The 24,457-nt window shown below is 33.4% G+C and overlaps 5 protein-coding genes across 8 annotated transcripts in view; 3 read left to right on the top strand and 2 right to left on the bottom strand.

Annotated features, from left to right (window-relative positions):
- The first annotated feature begins 719 nt into the window (after nucleotides 1–719).
- On the top strand, nucleotides 720–1,840 carry LOC123716336 (DET1- and DDB1-associated protein 1). Its single transcript, XM_045672025.1, has 4 exons — nucleotides 720–884; nucleotides 978–1,116; nucleotides 1,224–1,285; nucleotides 1,599–1,840. Exons 1-4 carry the CDS (start codon nucleotides 882–884, stop codon nucleotides 1,701–1,703), a joined length of 309 nt encoding a protein of 102 aa, XP_045527981.1. The 5' UTR covers nucleotides 720–881; the 3' UTR covers nucleotides 1,704–1,840.
- Nucleotides 1,841–2,467: 627 nt separating this feature from the next.
- On the bottom strand, nucleotides 2,468–4,091 carry LOC123716335 (inactive selenide, water dikinase-like protein). The gene has a single exon (XM_045672024.1). The coding sequence runs from the start codon at nucleotides 3,997–3,999 to the stop codon at nucleotides 2,794–2,796; it is 1,206 nt and encodes a 401-aa protein (XP_045527980.1). The 5' UTR covers nucleotides 4,000–4,091; the 3' UTR covers nucleotides 2,468–2,793.
- Nucleotides 4,092–4,543: 452 nt separating this feature from the next.
- Nucleotides 4,544–12,311, top strand: LOC123715925 (dystrophin-like). The gene is made up of 11 exons (XM_045671300.1): nucleotides 4,544–4,694; nucleotides 4,771–4,907; nucleotides 4,985–5,186; nucleotides 5,410–5,641; nucleotides 5,915–6,076; nucleotides 6,265–6,396; nucleotides 6,753–6,994; nucleotides 7,553–7,679; nucleotides 8,133–8,400; nucleotides 9,117–9,311; nucleotides 10,532–12,311. The coding sequence occupies exons 1-11, from the start codon at nucleotides 4,636–4,638 to the stop codon at nucleotides 10,648–10,650; spliced, it is 1,875 nt and encodes a 624-aa protein (XP_045527256.1). The 5' UTR covers nucleotides 4,544–4,635; the 3' UTR covers nucleotides 10,651–12,311.
- LOC123715924 (hillarin) overlaps nucleotides 12,009–24,457 on the bottom strand; it is a 41,530-nt gene continuing 29,081 nt past the window's right edge. For all 4 annotated transcript variants that reach the window (XM_045671297.1, XM_045671296.1, XM_045671298.1 and 1 more), the window contains exons 5-15: nucleotides 19,178–19,294; nucleotides 18,865–19,064; nucleotides 18,287–18,509; nucleotides 17,830–18,056; nucleotides 16,936–17,154; nucleotides 15,908–16,116; nucleotides 15,203–15,333; nucleotides 14,633–14,776; nucleotides 14,007–14,120; nucleotides 13,426–13,603; nucleotides 12,009–12,776 (exon numbers count right to left, since the gene is read on the bottom strand). In XM_045671297.1, the coding sequence (XP_045527253.1) occupies nucleotides 12,640–12,776; nucleotides 13,426–13,603; nucleotides 14,007–14,120; nucleotides 14,633–14,776; nucleotides 15,203–15,333; nucleotides 15,908–16,116; nucleotides 16,936–17,154; nucleotides 17,830–18,056; nucleotides 18,287–18,509; nucleotides 18,865–19,064; nucleotides 19,178–19,294 (1,899 nt within the window). In that variant the 3' untranslated portion in view covers nucleotides 12,009–12,639. The remainder of the gene's footprint in view (nucleotides 12,777–13,425; nucleotides 13,604–14,006; nucleotides 14,121–14,632; nucleotides 14,777–15,202; nucleotides 15,334–15,907; nucleotides 16,117–16,935; nucleotides 17,155–17,829; nucleotides 18,057–18,286; nucleotides 18,510–18,864; nucleotides 19,065–19,177; nucleotides 19,295–24,457) is intronic.
- LOC123715926 (probable methylcrotonoyl-CoA carboxylase beta chain, mitochondrial) lies at nucleotides 21,576–23,739 on the top strand. Its single transcript, XM_045671301.1, has one exon. The coding sequence runs from the start codon at nucleotides 21,647–21,649 to the stop codon at nucleotides 23,318–23,320; it is 1,674 nt and encodes a 557-aa protein (XP_045527257.1). The 5' UTR covers nucleotides 21,576–21,646; the 3' UTR covers nucleotides 23,321–23,739.

Below are 24,457 nucleotides of genomic sequence, written 5' to 3' on the forward strand. Positions count from 1 at the left end.
TACAATATTGATACGTAATTGAAATAATTTTACAACTTTATTTTGTGTAATTTCCCAGTGATATATGCCGCCCTTTCTAATAATTTTCTTTTTTCAAAACGCAGATAAAGTAAACAAGAATATTAAAGGTTTAAGATTAGGGTATTAAATAATGGTTTGTATATACTGTGGTTATAAATACATACTATGTATTAACATAAACAATAAGCATAGGTAAATTTGATCTAATTTATTATTTCCGTAAGTTTAATAAAATCGAAATCGAACCGGGAGAATGAGTGACAAACGAATAAAGTAAATTGAAATAAGAGAAAACTTTTCATGAATATAAGGTTTTAATAAGCTAAAATTAAAATATGTTTTGGTTACATTTGATACATTGACACAGACACTAGCAAAACAGATTGACAATGTCATCAAATTATGGCTGATAGTTTCAAGCAAAAAGTTTACATCATAAATAATATATAAAGTGGCAAAAACGCCAAGTATGAAGAGTGAAAAAAAATTATATTTCAGTTAGGAAAATCTTGTTGTTAAGTTATAATAAAATAAATGATATTTTTTTTAATATTATGGAAATAGTTTTGACTTTATGCCAGTTTCAAGTAAAAATAAATGATGTTACTATAACTCAAATTTAAGTTAGTGTCAGATGTAAATTTTTTGATTAATTATATAGCTGTCACTGTCACTTTTAACTTTTACTCGTATAGTTTTACTACGTACTATTACATACTTCTGTGATCTGTCAACTAAAACTGTGTCGCTGAAAATATTAAATAAATTAAAGCGTAAATTGAACACATTATTTCCATCATTCAACGTTTTGTACGAAAAACTGTATTAGCTTAGCCAAGACAACACAAATAGCACATAAAATGGTAAGTATTGTTATAATAAATGAGGCGCTTATAATTATGTTCCATACCAATGTGTAGAAATTGACACACTTATTGTTACCATCTCTATTTCAGTCGGTGTTGGAATTTTTAAAGGACCTCCCATCTTACAACGAACAAAATTTTACGTTGTTTAATACTGACAATGGTATTAGAAATAGTTCCAAGAGGCCTTCAATATACCTACCTACAAAAGACATTCCTTCTGAACAAAGTTGAGTAATTCTGTTTTTCCAGAATGGTGTTATAATACGTAATATCATTCATTCAACAACTTGTAATGACTAGATAAAATTGTTTAATTTAATAATTTTATTTCAGTAATTGTCACAGAAAAAACAAACATATTGTTAAGATACTTACACCAGCAATGGGAAAAAAAGGTAATATTTTATAATCTCTGTTAATTTATTTATTTATTCATAATTTATTCCAACCAGGCCATGCACTAATGTACTTTCTATGTGCACATTTAACACTTGCTCATATGATAAAGAAAAGTAATAGAAACTGGTATGTCTCAAAATCCAAAACCACATACATGTATGTGTCAGCTGATTACCTACTGATCATTTCTGATTTTCTTTCTCTTTAATTCTTAACTCTAATAGCTTATGAGGAATTATTGCTTGTTATTATATTATCTACTTATGGCAATACATTATGATTATTCCTTACATAGGTTTTTTTTTTCAGAATAATAACACTTCTCCTAAGAAACGGGATCTGAGTAGTGTTGAACAAAATGGAGACGAGAGGAATGCTCGTAAAAGACCGCGGCTGAATTCTCCACTAAACTAACTAATGTTTACAATCTTAATTTCTCATTAATTAAGCATCATTGACACACAATGCAAAATTTTATGAGTATGCTAGTTACAGTTATACTTTGAACCAATTATTTTATAATTACATTTAAATTAAACTTTACATTATTACATGTATTGTTAATTTCAAGATGACATAGTAGTAGATAATAATAGGATATAAAGTGAATGATAAAAACTTCTAACCCCTGAGAAATTATCTTATACTGTATCAGTAATGTATTATTAAGCAATAACATAATTACCTATGTATAATGACACTTTTATTTTAAAAGGATTTTTGGTTTTCCTTGTAATCAACAGGGTATAGCAGGCACCAAGGATGCATTACTTGTCTATATCTAAATAAATCTGCAACTAACCCAAGCGACAATCTTGTCTCAAGTGCTTTCAAACTGCATAATAGTAAAAAATGTTTTGGTAGATTTGACTCCGATTTAAACATTAGAATACCAATCTTAAGATGTTTGATTATGTAGTATTTTCTTTCATTTAGGAATGTTTTTTATAGATTTTTGAATTATATTTTATGTGCTTCCTGCACATTTAGGCTTGATTCTAAACAAAGAGCTCAAGATTAATTTTATTTTCATTCTTTAATTTCTTAAAATATATGTGTTTTAGAAAAACAATGCTTTTTAATACTTTACCTTAAAGTGGATGTAGTAAAAACCTAAAAATAATTACAAATTCATCACTGGCAAATTTCAATTGCATGGTATTAAATAAAACAACATGTAGAATGAAAATAACTTTATTTTAAAATTATACTTACTCCACAAATTGCAGAAAATGATACTGCAAACACTTCAAAACTCTGTATCTAGTGGAAATTTTAATAATCTTAATATTCTAATTATAATATTTTTTACTTACAAATCTAAACACCAAGTTACTAGTACATAAAAGCATTATTATGAATAAAACTTAAGACAGATATTATGTATACTTGATACTTTTTACTAATAAACAAAATTTCTGGTTGTAACAGTAGTTTAAAATGCTTTTCATAAAATCAGTACTTATTTTTTTTCCAATGATATTCAATGTCTCAAAACTTAAATTTAATCTTTAGCTGGAACCTCAATCACTCGTGGTTTGTCAATAATTCTAGCTGTGCGGTTACCCTTTTCTACAATGCCAATAATCCAAGCTTGGTATCCTTCCTGTTTCTCAATATCTTTACAGTATGCTGCAGCCTGTTCTCTTGGTAAGCAGATAAGAAGTCCACCAGAAGTTTCTGGTGCATGGCCTTGTAACAACTGAAACATATTGCCACAAGCTTTGGCAACTGCTGCCATTTTCGCAATCACAGGAAGGTTATGGATAACAAACGAAACTTCATTTTTCTGGTGTGAAGCAAGGTTTTGAGCATGACCAAGCAAGCCAAATCCAGTCACATCAGTAGATCCATGAGCATTATACTTATGCATAAGGCGAGCAGCAATTCTATTGAGCCTGCTCATAGAATCCATTGCACGATGATATGCTTTTCGAACATCTTCTTCAGATACTACCAGTTTAATTCTATTCCAACGTTCAGGTTGGTCTAACCATTGGTGAGCATTTACTGCAACTTGAGTTCCAAGAGGTTTAGTAAGAACAAGTACATCTCCCATGACTGCATTGTCTGGTACTATATATTCATTGGGCTGGCAGATAGTGGTTGCTACCCCTCCAATAGTACACCATGGGTTGATAACGGTTTGACCGCCAGTAACAGATGTTCCTGCTTCCAGAGCAGAATCTTTGAAGCCACGCATGATAAGAGGGATAACAACATCGCGCTCCTTTTCAGTCATTTTAGTTGATACACCCAATAGCATTAACATATTGTCACATTCAGTTACACCCATAGCATACAAATCACTAAGGACATTGGCACAAGCTATTTTCCCCATCATGTAGGGGTCGTCAACCAATGGATAAAAGAAGTCTGTAGTTTGAACCAAACACAATCCTCCGTGGCGGAGCGGAGTAACTGAGCAATCCAAACCAATTCCAATGCGTGGAATCGCCACATGCATAAATTGGTCATCTTGTTGGGAATAATCTTGCTGCAGGGACTCGACAAGTTTAGACAATACATCTTGCGGTACTTTACAACTTCTTCCCTTGAGATCGGCGAATCTTGTAAGTCGAAAACTTGCTTCTAAGTCGTGAGCTACAGGGTCGAATGGTCGACGAAGCGCCAAAGTATTAGGGTTACCGGCCATCTCTAACTGTGCTGCAGCCAGCGAGTCTTGCGCTACACTCGACTGATATGACATTTTAATAGATAAGAATGCACTATTTTTATTTAGTTTTAATAAAATTAGCGTTAAACACCAAACCCAACACGCCGCCAAATGACGCTTGCAAAATGGCGTCTCTCTTACACAGGTAAAATGATGCGAGAAACAGACTATCAATTTAAGTTCTGATTGGACGAAATATGATGTAAACAACGATAGCCGCTTTATGATTGGTAGTTTTCATTTGCGATACACAAGCTCGTAGACGAGACAGACTTATTTTTTGGTTCATTCCATTCTACGAAAAGTTGATGTTAGAAGCAGACATAAAGAAAGTAAATTCAATGCATAAACATTAAATTATTATAACAGTTAAAAAAATATATAAGTATTATAATATATTTGTTTTCAACACTCGTTTTTTTACTTGCTTAACATGGCCTTTAAAAAGTTATAAGTTTATTGTTTTAAAAAGTTTAACGTTTGATCTAGGTATTGTAATATATTCCGTTATAAATGTTGTCCATTGTCAAATCCAAGGACAGCAACTTTTCCTTAAACTTTTTTGAATAATTAAAGACGGTTACAGGAGTTTTCAGTTTTAAATCTATTTTTTGTGTTGATTCAAATTTAAATCAAACCAGGAAATGCAATTAGTGTAAAAGTATTATAATGGGTTCCAAAAACTGGCGCAAGGTAGAAAATGAAGATGGATATCCGTGCTACATTGAGTACGCAAGCAGCTTTCCCTATTGATCAGTTCTAAAGTTTTTTTTCGGTAAATAATATTGAACTTTCTACTTTTAGGGAAATCAGTGGTGAAAAGGATTTAAATCACCCAAGGTTTAAAAAAATAGTTTGTTTACTTGATGAATATGAAGATATAAAGTATAGTGCGTATAAAGTCGCATTCAAAATATTTACCTTGCAAAGAAACCTAAAAGGTATTTCGAATAGTGTTTCACTACCGCTTTAATCTTTAAGACAGGCGGTTATATTCTGACGTGAATGTTCTTTTTAGTACCGCCACTTCGCATAAGTTCTGGTGTCTTTGCCAGACATCAACTAAGTCTTTCAGAGAGTAGTTTATCACTAGACACAGCAGAATTGGAGGCTGTTCTTGCTGATATTTATTTCGCAGCAGAGAAGGAAGGATTGTTTGTTGGTGATGTTGACTTGACTGTAGATCTTGTGATTAATCTTCTCTTAAATGTTTATGATGAGTAAGTTTTTTGGTATATATGGTGGAGGCAACTAAATTTTTAAAAGTTTTCAAAACTTTGAATGTGATTAAATTACTTGACATAATAATAGTGTTATGATGCTACTTTGAACTTTCTCCATCTACATCTTAATTTAGTAACTTTTCAAATAAGAAAATTTTAAATTTATTTCTAATATAACATTATATTATGTAATTTTGTTAGATAATTATTTTTGTTTTAGGAAAAGAAATACTCCAATAAGAGTTCTTGCAGCTAAAACATTATTAATTTTGTTGAGCGAAGAGTCAGTTAAGGACAAATGGCTGGCTTTAGCGAACTGTTGTGCAGACCACAATGGTTGTGTGTCTCCAAAAAGATTATCTGCCTTATTACATCATGTTGTTGCTTTGACTAAGTATTTGGGTGGTAAATGTGACCAAGTTCAGTCTGATATTGATGCTTGTTTCAGTAAGGTGAGTTTGATTCAATACTGAGTTTAAATCAGGTGTAAGTTGGGGTTTCTCATCCCTATCTCTATTGTGTATTAAGAGTTCACACATAGTTATTTATTCAATATCATTGGTGGTCTGACTCTAGGAAATGTATTTATTAGCCAGAGGATAAGTAATATTTATAACTTTTAAACATATCTTTCAAATTCAGCATTATGAAAATACTGTTTGGTGATAGGAATGTACTAAATCATGGTAAGCAAAATATATTTTATTGTTAATACATTTTTACAGAGTGCTGGAATGCTAGGAATAAGCTGCCGTTTAGTAGCAGAATGGGGAGCCACCAGTTGTGCTAGTACTCGTTGGCTAATTGTTGTACAACGAGTAGTGTCAAGCCGGAATTGTGCTACAGCTAATGCTACATGTGTTGTTTGTGTTCAACCACTTATACAGGTAAAATTATATCACAAATGTATGACCACACACTACAGTGTTTAAGCATAGAATCAGTCAAAGTTATATCACATATATATGAAACTGATGTAGAAAGTACCACTCTTTTGAGGTTCTCAAATTGACTTATAACTTAAGACTTAATTTACATTACATCAATCAATTTAACATATCTTCTAAATTTTCAGGTTCTGAAATTTAAATGCTCAAAGTGCACAGATTTATATTTCTGCGAGAAGTGCTATTTGCATGACAAAGATTTAAATAATATAACAGGTCACAAGAAGACACATATAGTGTATGAAGTAAATGATGGAGAAGTGAGTTTGAACTTAAAAAGATGAATTTATTTATGTCAATACTAAAGGGAAAAATGATTAGATTTTTAATATTATGTGTTTGCTATGAGTTTGAAGGCTTCATAAAATCTATGAAAAATTTGCATTGCACATTGCACTCACATTTAATATAGTGTGGTTTCCACTTGTGTGAATGTTTTAAATCATTTTAAGTTAAAGAAATTTTATTGCAACACATTTAAATTTAAATAGGAATTTTATTACCATGATTTAAGTGAAGTAATTAACAACACTTTGTTATTGTTACTTATGCTTACTTGTAATGTACATTTAACTTATATTTATACTACATCTTAATCATAAAATACATCTTTTAGATTAAACCTACAGAATGCCTTAGTTTTATAAAGGGCATAAAACGATTCTTCTTCTGTACAAAGACTGGTAAGAAGAAGGCAAAAGGTACAAAAAAGACTGAAAAAGTAAAACAAGCCTCAGTTCGGAGGAAGAGCAAACCGGCCATATTTACATCAACAGTTGGTAAAGCTTCGGGCAATACTGCAAATAATCCAGCTAATACATTGCAAGACATTATTTCACAGTTGGAAAATCAGACTAGGTAGGAATACAACTTAATGTACAGGATTATTGGTAATTCAATTTGAAATCATTTAAACCCCCATATACATAATGCAAAAGTGAACCATTTTTTTAATTATATGTTTTAGTTTTTTTTTCAATATCAGTATAAAATGCAATTGCATCATTTTAGGAAACTATAATCTTTTTTATAATGATTTATAATAACAATTAAACACATGTTATTTATCAACATTACAACAAGAATTATCGGTCGAAATTTGTAAATCAGAGTCAAAATACGATATTATTTCTATATATTTTCCATGCCTTAAAAAACATTATGAAACTTGGCTAGCAGATTCTCTTTAAAACTTTGTAAAAAGAACATCATATTACAGAGAAACCATACATTTGTATCAAACTAAACATCTTTATAATTTCCATAACATTAATTGTATGTAAATATAACAAAAAATACTAAGATTTTTTTTCTACTGTTTATCTACCATATGTCAAAAACATCTAACAGTGCTTAGTGTCTGTAAATATGTTGGATTTCATAAAGATTGACCATTACAATTGTTTACGATTTCAGAGCACTCAAAGACATCTCCTGTCAATTAAAAGAAGTTGCCAAGGACTGTGATGACGAATTTAAATCAAGAGTGGACACGCATTATAATCAAATATCAGCACAGATTAGTAGGCTTAAGGAGTTAAAGGTAACATTTTATTTTATGTAATAGCAGACAAACGGGCAAGAGGCTCACCTGATGTGAAGCGATACCGCCGCCCATGGACACTCACATTGCCAGAAGGCTCGCAAGTGCGTTGCCGGCCTTTCAAGAATTGGTAACATATTTAAAACTGAATTTTTCTTAACAATAACAACTATATTACAATGTTTATGAGTATTTGGAACAAAGGGATTATTTCCAGTTACAAATAATGAATGGAAAAAACACATGACAATTTTTTTTTAATTTCTTAATTTATAACATAAACAATAATTTTAACTCTAACTGAATCTGGATTCTTTGTTTAGAAATACAGAGGACGAGAAATAGGATTATTAATTTTTTATTAAAAAATTGTTATTGTTAAAAGATCAAAAAATTGTACACTGTTTTGACTTCCTTTTTTTTAATTTGCTTAAAAAAAACCTACCATTCCAGGACAACCTAACTTTGGAAGAGAAAACTGACAAATTGGAACGACCGCAAGCATTTGACCTCTTCAGCCCTATACCAATTGATGAAAAGCAGGCCAAGTTAACCAACCTTAACCAGCCCCGAGTTTTAAGTATGGACTCCGGAAACTTCTCAGTGGCTTCGAAGCATGATCAAGTTACAATGTCCGGAGATGCATTGAAACCCGTGGTCCAGGTCACATCGGACAGTATATCAGCGGTTTCTATGAATGACATGAGTAATTGGTATAATGGTTAGTAAAGTATTGATAACATATAATTTTTTTTGTAATTTTATCGAAAAATTTGCAGATTGAATAGATATTGTATGGAATTGCAATGACCAAACATTTTTATATTCTTACGTATTTTAAAGTATATATATCAAATGGCTATTTACAATTTGAAACAAACAGATATACTATCTAATTACTGTCAGTAATGAGCTTGGGCAATATTTTTTCTATTGTTCTTATTTTAATAAACAAATTCCTCTTTAAATTTTTTTTTTAATGTAATAGCAGGCAAACGGGTAAGAGGCTCACCTGATGTGAAGCGATACCGCCGCCCATGGACACTCACATTGCCAGAAGGCTCGCAAGTGCGTTGCCGGCCTTTCAAGAATTGGTACGCTCTTTTCTTGAAGGACCCTAAGTCGAATTGGTTCGGAAATATCTCAATGGGCAGCTGGTTCCACATAGTGGTGGTACACGGCAAAAACTGCCTTAGATAACGCTCAGTTGTGGAACGACGGACGTCGAGGTGATACGGATGGTATTTTGTATTTTGCCTTGACGCGTTGCCGTGGACTGGTGGTACATAACCCACGAGCTATGGCAATGCTCTGTGGCATATTTTAATAAAGGCGTCATTCTTGGATTTATTTATTAGGTTCGGTCTTTATTACAGGAGGAGATAAAACTTAATAAATACCTACTATATTAATAATTTTTTTACTTATATTTTCCAGACACAGTTGTATCAAAGCGCCCTACGAAAGGTCTCAATCAAACGTGTCAAAACTTATCAATAAACGAACAGCGGTTTTCGGCCGACATGCGCTCAGTCGAACAGAGCAATGACAAGATGAAGGAGTTGAACGCAGACCTTGACACGGTGCTGGATAGATTACAACAGATTTTGACACATAATTTTACTGTAGATGGTAAGTTATGTCTAAAGATATATAAGTAATATAACGTTATAGTGTATGTCTGTCTGTTCGTCTTATCTTATCTCTGATTGCCACCATTTTTTAAATTTATTTAAGATCCATATTCTAATTTGTATCACAATCTGGTTTCGAGCGCTGTCAAAAGTCAAACGTCAAACTGAAATATGGTTTAACAGTTCTTGAATATGGATTTAAGTTTAAGCTTGAATATGATTTATTTATTTAATATGGACTTTTTAATAAACAACAGTGTGCTGAACTGTGCGGCACAGTGTTGCACAGCGTAGGGCACAAATGTTTGTTTTGGTCGACTCGAGCGAACATGTCAGTAAAGTTTGCGTACAACTGTGCACTCGTGTGCACGTACACGGTACGAGTGTGTCGACGTGCACACACTCGTTGTTGGCGAGCTCAGTTGCTTTGGTAAGCGAAAACATTGAATTGTTCGCGCACTATGTCATGTGTTTGTGAACAAGCGTGCAACACTGTGCGCTGACAATTATGACACACAGCATTGCCTATACGCGCTTACTACGTGTGAACAATTTGCTTCTGGAATCGAACCTTTCGAGTTAGTTACCTAGCTATCAATCTAGCAACGGAATATTTATGTTTTTGTAATAGTTAACAGAGTTGTTTTGTAAAAACGATAATACTCTAAAGGGTTTTTAACTTGAAAATTATTAAGAACATGACATAAATTAAGGATTATCACATTGTGTTTATTGAAATTTGTCTTTGCTTTAGCTGGCAGAGACTTTTGACAGCACACATTTTTTTCACGATGGTGGAGGAATATACTGTTAGGGAATTATGTAATCCGAAGATCAGACCGACGTTTAAACTTTAATTTTAATTAGAATTGTAAGGTGTACCATAGGATAAGTGAGCGTGTGGTAAAAGTCCTCTTTTTTCCATAATGACAAGAATACAGAACTGAATGCCTACGTGTTTTGACCGTGTATAACGGATGAATGAGAAGCTTACAAGTAGAATATACAAGGCAAAGTTTGGGTACGGATTTGGTCTACGTATGTATCTCCCGGTACTAGAGAAGTTAAAAGTACCCATAACCGACGAGCATGCACGGTGAATGTCTTGAAAGTGGATGAAGCGTACGTCAGGACCATTCCCCAAATCCATGGTCTCTGCCTACCCCTTCGGGAGAAAGGCCCGAATATATAAATAAAATAAATTAATATTGTTTTCAGAATCTTGCTTTGACAACAGTCAGTTAAGGGAGACGGCAACTGAAATGGAAGGATTGCTCGGCACTTTGATTCGGGGAGTTGAACAAAGAGCAACGTTCAATTCTAAAGGGATGGTGTAAATCTATGAAAATGTTTGAAAATATGTTAAAATTTCTAAAATTATGACAAAAATTCAAAAAATTCGAAAATTTCGTAAGTAATTGTGTAATTAAAACCTCATTTAATATAAAAAAATAAGTGTAATCTAATAATTCGTATGCTCTATGGTCGTAATATTAGATCCGAATGTACTCTATAGGACGACGTTTAGACGTCCATTTTCGGGCCATAAGAGCTGTAGGAGTTGAGTCTTGTTTTTGACAGTTCTAGAATGACTTAATATTAAAATTAAATTTACTTTGACTTTTCAGAGTGAAGTAAAGACTTTGTGTTGAGATTATGACAACTTAAGGTGATATTCAGAAACGGGACTTAGCTGAGTGACAAAATCGTATTGGATGTTGACACACGGAAGTTACAGTTCGCGCTAAGTCTGTTTCTGAATGTTTCTTTGTACATGTGACTGAAATATTATTTATGTATGACAACAGTTTTGTGATATTTTGACATTCCAAAATAGATTGTGAGTGTTTGTTTACTAGCGTGTTTTATACGCATTATATCAATTAAATTTCATTAATTAAATGAACTTATAATTTTAAGATGAATTACATTGACATTAATTTAAAGACTTTTCTTATTTTAATGGCTGGACCTGCTGAAACATAGTTTGTAAATTGTCAATTTATTCTTTATATATTTTATTGTTTAAAATGTAAGTTTAAATTATCAATGAATTAGATGAACATAGATCTGATTTCTTTGATCTCAACAACAATTTGAGATTCCTTAAGTTTTTATAAGTAACAGCTAAATGACGTTAGACGAATCGCTTACGATTCTTAATTATAACATAGATACTTACCTGTATCGGTTACTCAAATTCTGTATCTACCCTCGAAGTGGATAGTTTTTGTAAATACCCGACAATTTTTTTTGTTGTGCATACCCACCTTATAATTTTCTGTATACTTATGAATAGTTGTGTGACATTCGCCGTCCATTGGTGCTCAATAATATAAGCTTTAATTAGAAAAAAAAACACATTTATAAAAGTAACATGCCATATAATTTGTAAAAATTTACATTCACATATAAGTTATATTAAAATATATTATTTAGGTTAAGCGTTTGGTCAACCTATAAGTATAAAATGTGCGTGTCTTTTAAATAAAAAAAAATATTTACAGAGTAAAAAAATTTCAACACCACCGGAAGCGGAAGTAAATCCCCGTGATTTTAGCTTTTCGGAAACAGCGATCTCTTCTACAATTCTGTAAATTATGTAAATTGAATTGAAAACACTTGAAATCTGATATTGTTTTAATGAAAAATAACAATCGTAATATTTTACAAATCATTTCTTATTTTTTTTTAATTTTATGAGAAAAAAATGCGTTATTTGGAAACTTTCTCAACCGGTGGTGTCAAAAACACTCAATATAAACTTAATTTTGCCAAACATTCTTTTAGATTAAATTTTTAGATTTTAACATAAAATTGATATTTTATAGTACTTAAACTACGGACGTATACCGGTTTCAACTAATAACTTACAGATTTTGTATCCGTAAGTTATTATTGGAAATTGGTTATTTAAGCCTAATTTAGCAATTCAATTGCCTAAGCACAACCTAGATTAAATTTACAATTTATGTAAATAAATGGAATCTCTTAAGGACGGGTTGTTTTATTTATCTACATTTGGATATATTTCTTAATAACTCCTATTAATAACTTATAATTATAATATTATTGCAATGTTAGCTCACTGTTAACCAGTGTTTAATGCATTGATACTATTGATTAACATAAGGTTTTAGTTTTTAAAATCCTCAATAGGTGGCGCTGTAATATGTTTTAAAATCAAGCCTTTTATAATGATAACTATCACACCAATATGTGGTCGGCTAATTTTATTTGATTATGAACCATAACACAATATACTTAAGGCCTACAATGGTGTAGTAAATATGAGAGCCAGCTTCTACAAGATACAAGAAGTTATACTAATTTCGTTTGCTGCTATTAATGAGGTATTTGCAACAATGTGTCAGCAAGTGTTTCTCTTTTTCTGTTGAACCATTCTGATGTATCGCTGATGGACCGTTACGCTCGCGGGTGTAGATATCCAAGCCATATTGACCTGTGAATAAAAGTTTAATAAATTTTGGCCTTGTCATAGTCTGTGGTGAATGAGAATCGGCGCTTATGTCAAATAATATATTACTTATTTGCTACGCGTCACCTAATTTATTCACAAAAATATATTTTCAACTTTCCCATATTTAATCAAGATTAGTGTCGAACTATAATTACGATACGACTATCGTAACTATCGACACTATAAGTCAGTATAGTAAAACATATTTGGCATTACAGCAACGTCAATCTCACGGCGGCTAGAAAAATTACTTTTCGTCCATACAAAGATTCTGTCAAACATCTAAAACTCCCAGACTCCAGAACAAATAGTTTGACAAATCTTGAAAGAAGATTCAAGTTTGAATGCCCATATTTTTTGTCTACCTTATGCGACTAAAATTATGCTTGATGCGGTTCATAGTTGATGTCATGAACCCAAAAGATCGCTCAGTTTTTTTGATAATTTGTCTTAAGAGTAATATGTTCTGTATAGTAATGTCGTCTGTGCATCACGCGCCATTGTTCTATGGTAGACATGCTGGTTTCCTTACGATGTTTTTCCTTATACAGTAAGCGTTAATCTATAGAAAGTCATGCCTGGAATTCGGACGCATTACTTGCGAGAGACTTGTTGCATGTTAATTGCTCACCTTCTTCTGGGAAAGTGATATAGAAGGACACGATGTCATCAGACACGTTCTGATGGACATACTTTGAGAGGCGCTTTTCATCAACTCCGTTCTTGTGTAAGGTCGCCATGAAGTCCGCTAGAGGGCGCGACATGCGGAATTGTATCTCTAGCTCTCGCCCCGCAAATACTAGTGCTTCCTGTTGATAGCCAAAACACTTAGCTATATATGCTATTAGCTTATATAATGATAAAGGAACCAGACACTAAAATATTCAGATTTATAAATCTGCTTGTATTTTTCTAATAGGCAAGTAGGTGATCAAACTTCTGTGCAAAGCACGCACGGTTTCCTTGAGACTCGTTTTTCTGAACTATATATGACCGTGTGTGTGTGTGGTAGAAAAATACCATTGGTCATGTTTGTATTTCAGAGATGAGTCATATGTGAAAGTGGACCAACATGTCTATTGGATTGACATAAAATTACTAAAAAAAATTTAATTGTTTTTTATTGAAAAAAACCTAACTCTAATTAAACTAATAATATAACAAACCAATTTTTGACAAGTCTGCAATTTAAAAGTACTAAATACCAATTACCTGGTGCGTAATTGGGACGAGTCCAAATAGCCTTGTAGCCTTTGTAGGGCCCCATTCACCGCTTGCGCAATCTGGTAACGGTACCATAACTGTCTGTAGCTCTGCACAGCATATCTGCGTTGAACATTTTATGTTATAACTATATTTTAAGTTATTTATTACATTATTGCATAATAACAATGTACTAACGCATTTTTTTAATCAACATTTTTATTAAAACATAAACGATCTTGCGTTTATTGAGTTATCGTCGCAATTAATGAAAATTATTAATTTGAGACTTAACCGTGACTGGATTAAAAGGCAACGTACCTACTCGCGAGGCCTTTGGCATTGAGTGTCCATAGCATATGACTTACCGTCAGATAAGTCTTCTGCATAAAAAACACAATTAAAGTGATTTCCACACATTTCTACAGGTTTCATTGATTTGTAACGTTAAAATACATTTTTAAATAATTAGTAAATAGAATTAAACAAAGCCTATTTTTAATTAGACAGATTCATTCACTCAGCCTTTTAGATCGAAACAGTGGAGGTTCACTGTAAAATAGTTATAATTGGTTAACACAAATAGAAGGCTACAATTTCTGTAAATACATTTATTTCGCCCATGGTACAATTACCTTAAATTTGCAGACACTCTTAAACTTCATAGGTTCCCCTGTAAGGTATTCCCGAGGCGTGACAGCGTTCGCGAAGATGTCCAGCAAGAAAGCGCCGCTGCAGGGTGCGTGTACACGGAACGACACGATGTTACCCACTACGGACTAAAAATACTAACTGTTAGTTGAATTTATTACGTAATTTTCTTTACGTATTTTTTATTTGTTATAAAAAGGCACACTTACGAATCACATACAGGCACAGAGAACACACGATATACAAACAACACAATAAAAAGCATGTAACAATGACATGTGTCCATTTAAAGGCAAACATTACAATGAGAAAATAAATAATACAATAAAAATACACAATAAACCAGAATAAGAAATACAAATATTAAAGGAAATATGGAATTTAAAAATATCTTTCTACGCAAAGAATATAAAAAATAACTAAAACAGCGCACAAAAAATTAAACACATAATACAACATCACGAACGAGTTATTTGCCGTTATGCCTTAGTACAACTCATTGGGAGCCACGGAAGGAATATTAAAAGTGATTGAATTTCTTTATTGATATGTACCTGCATGACAAATCTCTTAAGACTAACTCCATCGAAGCCGTCTCCCTCAGTGTCGTAGAACTTGAGGTTGTAGTGGAAGATGAGTGAGCTCTGCATGTGTGCCGGCATGGCTATGCGCATAGTCGCCGCACCTGTATATAGTATATAAAGTGTAAGTAACTAATAGTTATAAATACCAAAATATGTGTTAATAGCGATAAAAGATCGTGATGCGCCTCTGATTGGAATACATATAGGCTCGTAATTAAGCAAAATCCGCCATTGTTATATCTTATTTAATATGTATTTTGTTAATCCAGAATTATCTCAGTGTACTGAATTTTTAGTTTCAGTACACAAGAACAGAGCCTCTTTCCTTTTATAAAGACTGTAAGTAGTGTTATTACACACTTATGGTAAATATCCTTTTAAGTAAATTAGCTTAGTTTTCAATTACTTATTAGTCTTAAGTTAGGCTAGATCGTAATGTTAAATTGTGTGTTTATGCAGAGTCAAGTTATAAAAATAAAATTTATTATCTGTTTTATTAATTTAATTTATTATATTTTATCTTCTGAAAAAGACGAACAAAATCCCTGTGATGAACAGATTTTAAACAAGAGAATTACAATTCGATAATACAAATTTTCGAGTCGTTTCTACTCACTGATTATTTCATAAATAATTTTATGCATTTAAATCCGACGTTTACCCTTTTTAACTTACCAGTGGAGTCTGTAAACATAACAGCTTTAGTGTTAGGATCGCTAAAGTAGAGTCCATATCTGAAGAACAAAGACCTGACAAAGGGCAGCTCCTCAAAGTCGTGAAGAGTGATGGGTGTCTTCAACAGCTGCCAGTCTGGCTGCAGCGGGTAGAACTCGTAGATGAACTCTCGTGGGTCCGTTAGGAAGTAGTGATCATCATATTCGTACCTATAAAACAGTTTTTGTAAAAATTTCACATTTTCTACCTAAAATTGGTGATATTGCTAAGTTGTTATATTCTCTGTAGATATTTGACCGAGAACTTTATATTCTCGAGTTTCAAAATAGAAAAGTTTTTAATACAAAATTTGAACTTAGAACATACGTATTAAAAATAAAAAAAAAACAAAATCTAAACGCTTTTTTAACAAATTATTAATTCGATTCGATTATTAATTCGATCCTTATGAATTCAGCCAGTGTGCAATTAAAAAGCTCAGTCGCACCTTTAATAGTCAAAGTCAAAATCATTTATTCATAAAAGTGACACAATGTACACTTATGAACGTAAAAAAAAATAGATAATAAATGCTTCTCATTTTACATTTACTGCCAGTTCTCAAATCAAGGGCGTAGAACTGAAGAGAAGAACTGGCAATAAACTCTCCGCCACTCTTTTTAATCGCCAAGTTTATTGTTTTACAAAATGTTTGTAAAGACCTGCAACCATTACACCTGTTCCACGTGACATCTTTAAGTAATTAATAATAATAAACTAAATTAAAAACAAAGATTTGTCCTCTATCAGCACGAGGCATGGTGAAATAGGGGCACACACTTACATTCTCATGGAAACAACACGCAAATATATCCGAATCCAAGTTTTCGTACCACGTAATTCGATATTGAATGAACATAACGACGAGGTTAGACGACTTGGAATTACAGCCAGTAAGTTAACATATCACTGGCATTGATTTTACAGTAAGTAACCCAGAAAGTATTTACAAATATGTTAAATTTTTTGAATTAAAAAGACAAACTCACCTCAAACTATCACTTTTTCCTCTATTGCCAGGTTTAGGTGCATCCTTAGCATTGACGAGATGTCTCGCACCCCAGTTGCACTGCACGAATCTCCAGGCTCCTGCCACATACACCGCGTTCCAGGAATTTCTGAAGCGGTTGTCTTCAAAGCGCACGCCTGGCTGGTACCCGGCTGACTTGCTGTAGCCTTTTATAACTACACAATGGAGACCGGCGTAGCTGAAGATAAAAAGTTCGTTATTCGTTGGTACAATCAAGAAGAAACTACTCATTTTTGGTCGTAAAAACCGATAGTCGTAACAGCGGCTGAGTTCTATTAGGTACTTGATAGCAGCGTCACAAATTCAGCCGGGACCTTTGATGTTGGTCAATATAACCGGCATGTTGTTCTAAACGATGTCTTCGTAAACAGTTTTGATTGTAGTTAATTAAATATTATTTATTTTATCTTTACGTAATATGAAAGGAATTATAGCAATTGAATTTGTAAAGATTTATAAGTCTTAAACAAATCGATTATTTGAAATAAAAGTAGTTCATTCAGATTGATCAGTAATAAATAAAGTAATAAAATACCGCACAATCATCCCTATAAAAATGTCATAATAATAAGAACAGTTAATTATAATTGTTGTCAAAACTTATAATCTAAATACTCTCCGATACAAAAAGGCTAAAAAATTTACCCTCCCCTTGAAGGCATTACATGACAGTGATCGATAACTTCTAGGAAGATGATTAAATATGAAGCGCCCACATTGTTATAAGTGAAATATCTCGTAACTATTCTCTAGTTTACGTAATACGTTATCTATGTAACCTATAAATACTCATAGAGAAATATAGTTTAACAGATTTAAAATGTTTCAATGTCTGTGGATCTAGCGGTATTACCTGCAAAGCCTCTTGAATAGGACATGGTAACTCTCTGTGCCGTGTTTGATGCCTCGTAGCAGGCCCAATGGCGAATCTCCACGGAGGTTGTCATCAAACTGTATGTTGTTGAGATTTTTGACAGTTATCCAACGGAAGATTGTTCGAGCCTTTTCTACATCCGTCGCACACCTTCCAACCAACTGCCGGACTAGATCCGTGAATGTCTTTTGATCCTCTTGAGCCACCTGAAAATTAAGCATAAACGGTATTACTTGAGAAGTATTTCTACTGAAATTTAAAAAAAAAGAATGTAATGTTGGGAAATTTTAGGTTATATGTTTGATTGAATATATTAATATCTACTGATGTTTGCTATCGAAAGGCATTTCCACTTAATGAGAACCAACCTTTTATTTACTTATTATTATACATTTTTATAGATACATAATTATATATATATATGATTTATCCTTACAGAAATTGCAATTTTATCGACATCTGAAAACTCCATAGGGTCTGTGTATATGTGGAACTTAGAGACTAAAGGTGGTTGAGGTGCAGGAGCCCTGGCAGGGTAGGGCGGTGCTTCTTCTCCGTCGAGGTATAGAGAGGATTCCGCCATGTATTCAGACCTTCGCTCCTGTATCAGCTCCATCATTTCGTGACTCTGCTTTTCTACTAACGCAGCCGTCGCAGCTCTGAAATTTCAAATTTCATTATGACCATGATCATTATTACTTTATTTGACTGTTTGGAGAACGCTTGTCCATCCATTGGCTTCATAATCATTTAAGTGGAAATGGTAATTGTACCATTAATACAACGAAGTGAACGAACGATAATTAAATGGAAATTTTGATTATTTTCCCGAACGCTATTTTAAACCAAGCTTTTAGCTATAAATAAAAAAAAACCATGCTTTGCTTACAAGGAGATTTTATATTTCATTTCTGTACAGATATTAAAAGTATTTCACAAACAGTTAGTGTACAGTACAGTATGTACCTATGGGCGTTGTTTATAAAAAAGATTTATTATCTATATATATTTTACCTTTCATGCTCCAGCATCTTCCTAGTCAGACTTTCTTTTTTCTTATCTCTTCTTAAAGTCATATTCTTCTCTAGATCTGCTCTTTCCTGTTGATGCCGTAACGTTAAAGCACCCAATTCTGAATCAGGTCTTCTTTTCTTTATCTGCATCTCTTGCTGAAATCTGTTCGTCAATCGTTCTAGCTCTCTTTCCCACTCATCCTGGAAGAATTTTAATTTTTTAGAAGAAAATTCTAGAGAAATTCACTTGAAATCGGACAAGATTCCGGTTTCAAATCATTAGACAAAATATATGATTGAAAGCCATTCTTTACCTGTATCTCCTCCCGTATTCTTCTATTCTCTTCTTCTCTGTGTTTTGAGAATTTTCTATATAGGTCGTCTTCTTCCTGTCTGTGTTTCATTTCAAGCTTTGTCTGTTCATCTCGATCCTGTAAATTTATAATTAAAGTTAATTCTATTAATTTTTAATCTAAGTCCCGTTGTAGACAAATAGATTTTCCTTTCTATCTTACTCAGACAGTAAGAGAAACATCGTTTGACATGTCTAATGTCTAAGTTCTCTATAATTATAAGGGAGGCTAGAAGTCAATTACTATAGCCATAATATTTAGACCTTTATTCCCATTACTCGTTTCGACGGTCAGCACTTAGCGGTCGTTGTCAGCACGAGACAGTTTTGTCACGTTAAGCGTGTTTAATTTATCGCTAGGACTCGTGTTAATACTTAGAGCCATAACTTATACACTTTTTAATTTAACTTTCTATGTTTACGAAATGCGTGTCTTGATTGATGACACAAGAAAGAGATTGCGTGTGAAAAGCCGCAACAATAATGGGCGCAGTATTTTGTCCTAACTCCCAAGCAATTGTACTTCCTAAACCATGTGAAATGTGTATAATCTGCACTGATTTTAACTTTGATTTCCTTGAATGATAAAAGTGAAATTTAATGAGACCTTTTAGTGCCGTTTTTGGGCATGAACATGTGACTGGAATTATATATGTTAAATGAGGCATATTATTTTTAATGATACAGAAATTGTGATCATCACATGAGAATGTATTCTTATTCATCATTTTTGTATTTTGTTTAGATGCCAAAAGCTTGCCATTTAAATTTTATAATACATTATACATTATTTACTGGTAAAAATGCATTTAACAACTCTTTTAAATTATGTTTTAAAATTTAACATTACGTTTTTCTATGAAATTAAAATATGTTTCGAATTTCCTGAATTTAGTAAATTAAAAAAAAAAATACTTTTTAAAATTCGATCTGAACGAATAACTGATTTATCAGATTTTACCAATTGTATGTATACATAATTTGTATTTACACATATATATTTATACAAAATTTATAATTATGTTAAGTAACTTTTTTAAAACACTTTTTTAACGGTTGGAAGATATGTATTATTATAAATTTAAATAGTTTTAAAGGTAACTCAATTTGCCATCAACATGACAGTAAATTGTAAGATAGTTTTTTTTTTAAATTAGCACATTCAAAGCGCTAAATCGCGCGAACTTGGCGCGAAAGTAGAACTTTAAGAACACCAAATCTGACATTTCTGATGAAATCTTTATTTTAACTGCGCAGCTATTTACCGTATGACACTACAGTCCGCCTTCAGGTGGTAATAAAAAATCCACTCTCTATATCTACTTAAGCATAATTTCCTTTGTAGCAAATTGACCATGAAAAGACGTGAAAGTTTACTACATTGCAACAATTTACGCAAATTGTCAGTCTATGAATATCATAGAAGCAATGGAGTCTAATAAATAAAATATAATTTATAAATGTACCTTATACAAATTACACTTATTGTCAATAAAAATGATATAACTAAATTTACATTTACTGACTAGAAAGTCTTTGCCACCATTTTCATATCCTTCAGAAGCTTTAAACACATTAATGGGAAATAATAAAATCAAAAATAACATCTGTTTCCTTGTAATTCGGTTTTACTAATGCTTATTGTTAATGTTTCCAATTGTGCTCTATACATATTATATCATACTTTAAGATATTCAATTGGCATCATCAGGCGGTCATCGATTCAAGAGGTCACATGAAGTAATTAAATAACTTGTTTACATAATAATTATGACATCTTTCCCATATGTATACTTTGTTCGGTATTGTCGTGGAGCCACGGCCCATATGATGCTTTAAATCAAGAACAGAATAGTAACAATTTAATATTATCAGCTGTGTGTTTCATATATATTTGTTAATGCAATTGTTCAATGAATTTAATCAATTAAATACGCGAGGTTATGACGCTAAGTACAGTGACGTAACTCATCGGTTACATATTCTCGAGTTATATACCATTCAAGGTTTTATTTATTCTTTACGTTGGTCAAAATAGTCATTACATCATTGGGGGCATATGTAGGTCATTGCGGGTTATTGTGAATGAACATATTTGTTATGAATACAAAAAGGACTATTATAACCATAAACACGCATGATAAATACATATTTAGACTTTACATTCGACTCATTGCTACTAATTGTAACTCTTTAACGCCATTAAATTACCTAACGGAGACCAAGTCGTGACCGTAAATATTACATAAATTTTATTAACAATAGCAGGCATTATCATTCATTATGCGCGTTTTTATCAAGTCCGCGACCCGAGCGACGAATTTGTTTTTGTACGATTTAATCAGTCTGATAACGGTACTTATTATCGTCAGTAGCGGACCAACAACTCGTCAACCGGTCGTGTATTATAATTACAATTCACAACGAGAAAATGCTCAAACTGCTCAGAGGGATACGGCGATTAAGGAACCAAAATCGGCAATATCACGGCGCTACAGTTATAGGTAGCGAGCCAAATAAAAATGACCCCTACTACCAAGAAAATAAGGCTAGAATGGACGAACTTGTCGAGGAACTTCGTCAAAAAACAAACGTTGCTGTCAAAGGCGGACCCGATGAGGCGATAAAAAGGCACACGGCGAGAGGAAAATTGCTTGTACGCGACAGGATTAACCGGTTAGTGGACGAAGGGAGTGATGTCTTAGAACTAAGCACGTTGGCCGCTGACGGCTTATACAAAGGCCAGGTTCCGAGCGCGGGAATAGTCACAGCTATAGGCAAAGTTCAGGGCCGCGATTGTCTGATCGTCGCGAATGACGCGACTGTTAAAGCCGGAACATACTTTCCAATTACCGTGAAGAAGCATCTACGAGCGCAAGCAATTGCACAGGAATGTCGACTTCCGTGTATTTATCTTGTCGATTCGGGCGGCGCTCATTTACCGGACCAGGCTGATGTGTTTCCAGATAGGGAACACTTTGGCAGAATTTTTTATAACCAAGCCAATATGTCAGCGGATGGAATACCCCAAATTTCCGTTGTGATGGGATCGTGCACAGCAGGAGGAGCGTACATACCGAGTATGTCCGATGAGAGTATAATAATTAAAGAACAGGGAACTATTTTCTTAGCTGGCCCCCCGTTAGTCAAAGCAGCCACAGGAGAAACCGTGTCATCTGAAGACTTAGGTGGCGCTGACCTGCACTGTCGGCAGTCGGGAGTCACAGATCACTACGCTTTGGATGATGAACATTCTTTATATTTAGCAAGGAATGTAGTCGCAAATTTAAACTGGAACAATGATCAAAAAGCAAGGATATACCCTACTAATGTCGATGAACCCATTCACGATATCGACGATCTTCATGGCATTGTTGGAGCAAATATACAACGACCTTTTGACATCCGAGAAGTTATAGCTCGTGTTGTTGACGGCAGTAGATTCCACGAATTCAAACAACTCTATGGTGAGACTTTGGTATGTGGCTTCGCTTCTATTTATGGGCATCCAATTGGTGTAATAGGAAATAATGGTGTATTGCAATCGGAAGCTGCTTTAAAAGGCTCACATTTCATTCAGCTCTGCGCGGCACGTAAAATACCGTTGCTATTCCTTCAGAATATAACAGGTTTTATGGTGGGAAGGGAAGCGGAGGCTGGTGGCATTGCTAAAAATGGTGCGAAAATGGTGACCGCCGTGAGTTGTTTCAAGGGCCCTAAAATAACTGTTCTTGTTGGAGGCAGTTTCGGGGCAGGGAATTATGGTATGTGCGGTCGGGCTTATTCGCCGAGTTTCTTATATATGTGGCCAAATGCGAGAATTTCGGTAATGGGTGGTCCTCAGGCGGCGACTGTGTTGTCCTTAGTATCGAAAGATAAAGCTGAGAGGTCGGGCAAGGTATGGACTGAAGAAGATGACAGGAAAGTAAGAGCACCTTTAGAAAATCAATTCGAAATGGAAGGAAAGCCATACTTTAGTACAGCCAGAATATGGGACGATGGAATCCTCGCCCCAAGGGATACAAGAAAAGTAATAGGACTTAGTTTGTCAGCGGCATTAAACGCGCCATTTAAAGAGAGTAAATTTGGTGTGTTCAGAATGTAAGATAAGTTTGTTAATTAATGTAATCTCTTATCAGTGGTATGTACGAATTCAAGACTGATATACTAAAATTACATGTAATATTTTAAGTATAATGCTTAAACGTATCTGTTACACAATCTCTAAATATAAGATCTTACAATATAATGTTACTAAATAATGTAGATATGTAATGCAAGTTCAATAAAATTATTTTTGTTATCAAAGAGTATCACACTAGTAGTTTCGTTCTTTTTAGAATATTGAACCGTGAACCTTAAAATACTATCTTTATATATATAATTCTTCTGCGCATGTGTTTTAACTAATCTCCTCCTACAGTGCTGAACCGTTTTTATGAATGTGTTTTCAAGTGGATTTTAGAATGGTTTAGATGAATAAAAAGATATTTTTGTATTTAGACGATTTATTATATTTATTAAAAATTTAACCAAACTGCCTTGTCTTTTTTATTAATTGTCGCTTTATATATATGTATATAAATATCCTATGAAACAAAAATAAAATTAGGAAAATACTAACCTATTAGAACTACGCATTCTTTGACACTAAGACAATGTCGTTGACGTTGACAATTGACAAATAGGGTTCTAAAGTTTAATGACAATCGAAAGAGAATGTTCACCGTAATCATAACAAGAACAATGGCGCTACAAAAACAATATCCGCGACCACATTTATATGCAAATGTACGCACCGACTACGCTACGATTCACATGTTAGATACAACGGTTGTTCTGTTGTGAAGTCAAGTGTTTTTGTTTTACCGCAACGCAGACTGATTGTAATTGGGTCATGGGTTTTTAATTCAGCAAAGAGAACTCAAAACACAATGCTGTTATTGATTTTTGGGATTTATTATTATCACAGCATATGGGATTTTTATGTGTGTGTGGTTACAAACTTGGGGGGTAGTGTGCAACCCAAATGTAGTCCAAGAACTCGGTCTTTGTACCAAGGGGATATGTGGGAACAAGGGCCTGAACCAGCCTGTTGAACAGATCCCCGCTAAACAAAGATGTTGAGCCTACTGAATGCTGCCTCCAACACTATTGACATCTTTATATGTTATATGAGTGAATTCAAAGTTGCGATATTGGGTGTGTGTAACACGTGTTATGTATAGTTTATTGTATTTTT

This window comes from Pieris brassicae, chromosome 11 (assembly GCF_905147105.1).
Source record: "Pieris brassicae chromosome 11, ilPieBrab1.1, whole genome shotgun sequence".
Taxonomy (NCBI): Eukaryota; Metazoa; Arthropoda; class Insecta; order Lepidoptera; family Pieridae; genus Pieris; species Pieris brassicae.

Bases quoted from the DNA above. Each gene is read 5' to 3' on its own strand.
- LOC123715926 (XM_045671301.1), top strand. From the start codon at position 21,647: ATGCTCAAACTGCTCAGAGGGATACGGCGATTAAGGAACCAAAATCGG.
- LOC123715925 (XM_045671300.1), top strand. From the start codon at position 4,636: ATGGGTTCCAAAAACTGGCGCAAGGTAGAAAATGAAGATGGATATCCG. The intron at 6,995-7,552 runs GTAGGAATACAA...TTACGATTTCAG, and splicing joins CAGTTGGAAAATCAGACTAG to AGCACTCAAAGACATCTCCT. The intron at 8,401-9,116 runs GTTAGTAAAGTA...TATATTTTCCAG, and splicing joins CATGAGTAATTGGTATAATG to ACACAGTTGTATCAAAGCGC.
- LOC123716335 (XM_045672024.1), bottom strand. From the start codon at position 3,999: ATGTCATATCAGTCGAGTGTAGCGCAAGACTCGCTGGCTGCAGCACAG.
- LOC123716336 (XM_045672025.1), top strand. The intron at 1,117-1,223 runs GTTGAGTAATTC...ATTTTATTTCAG, and splicing joins AGACATTCCTTCTGAACAAA to TAATTGTCACAGAAAAAACA. The intron at 1,286-1,598 runs GTAATATTTTAT...TTTTTTTTTCAG, and splicing joins ACCAGCAATGGGAAAAAAAG to AATAATAACACTTCTCCTAA.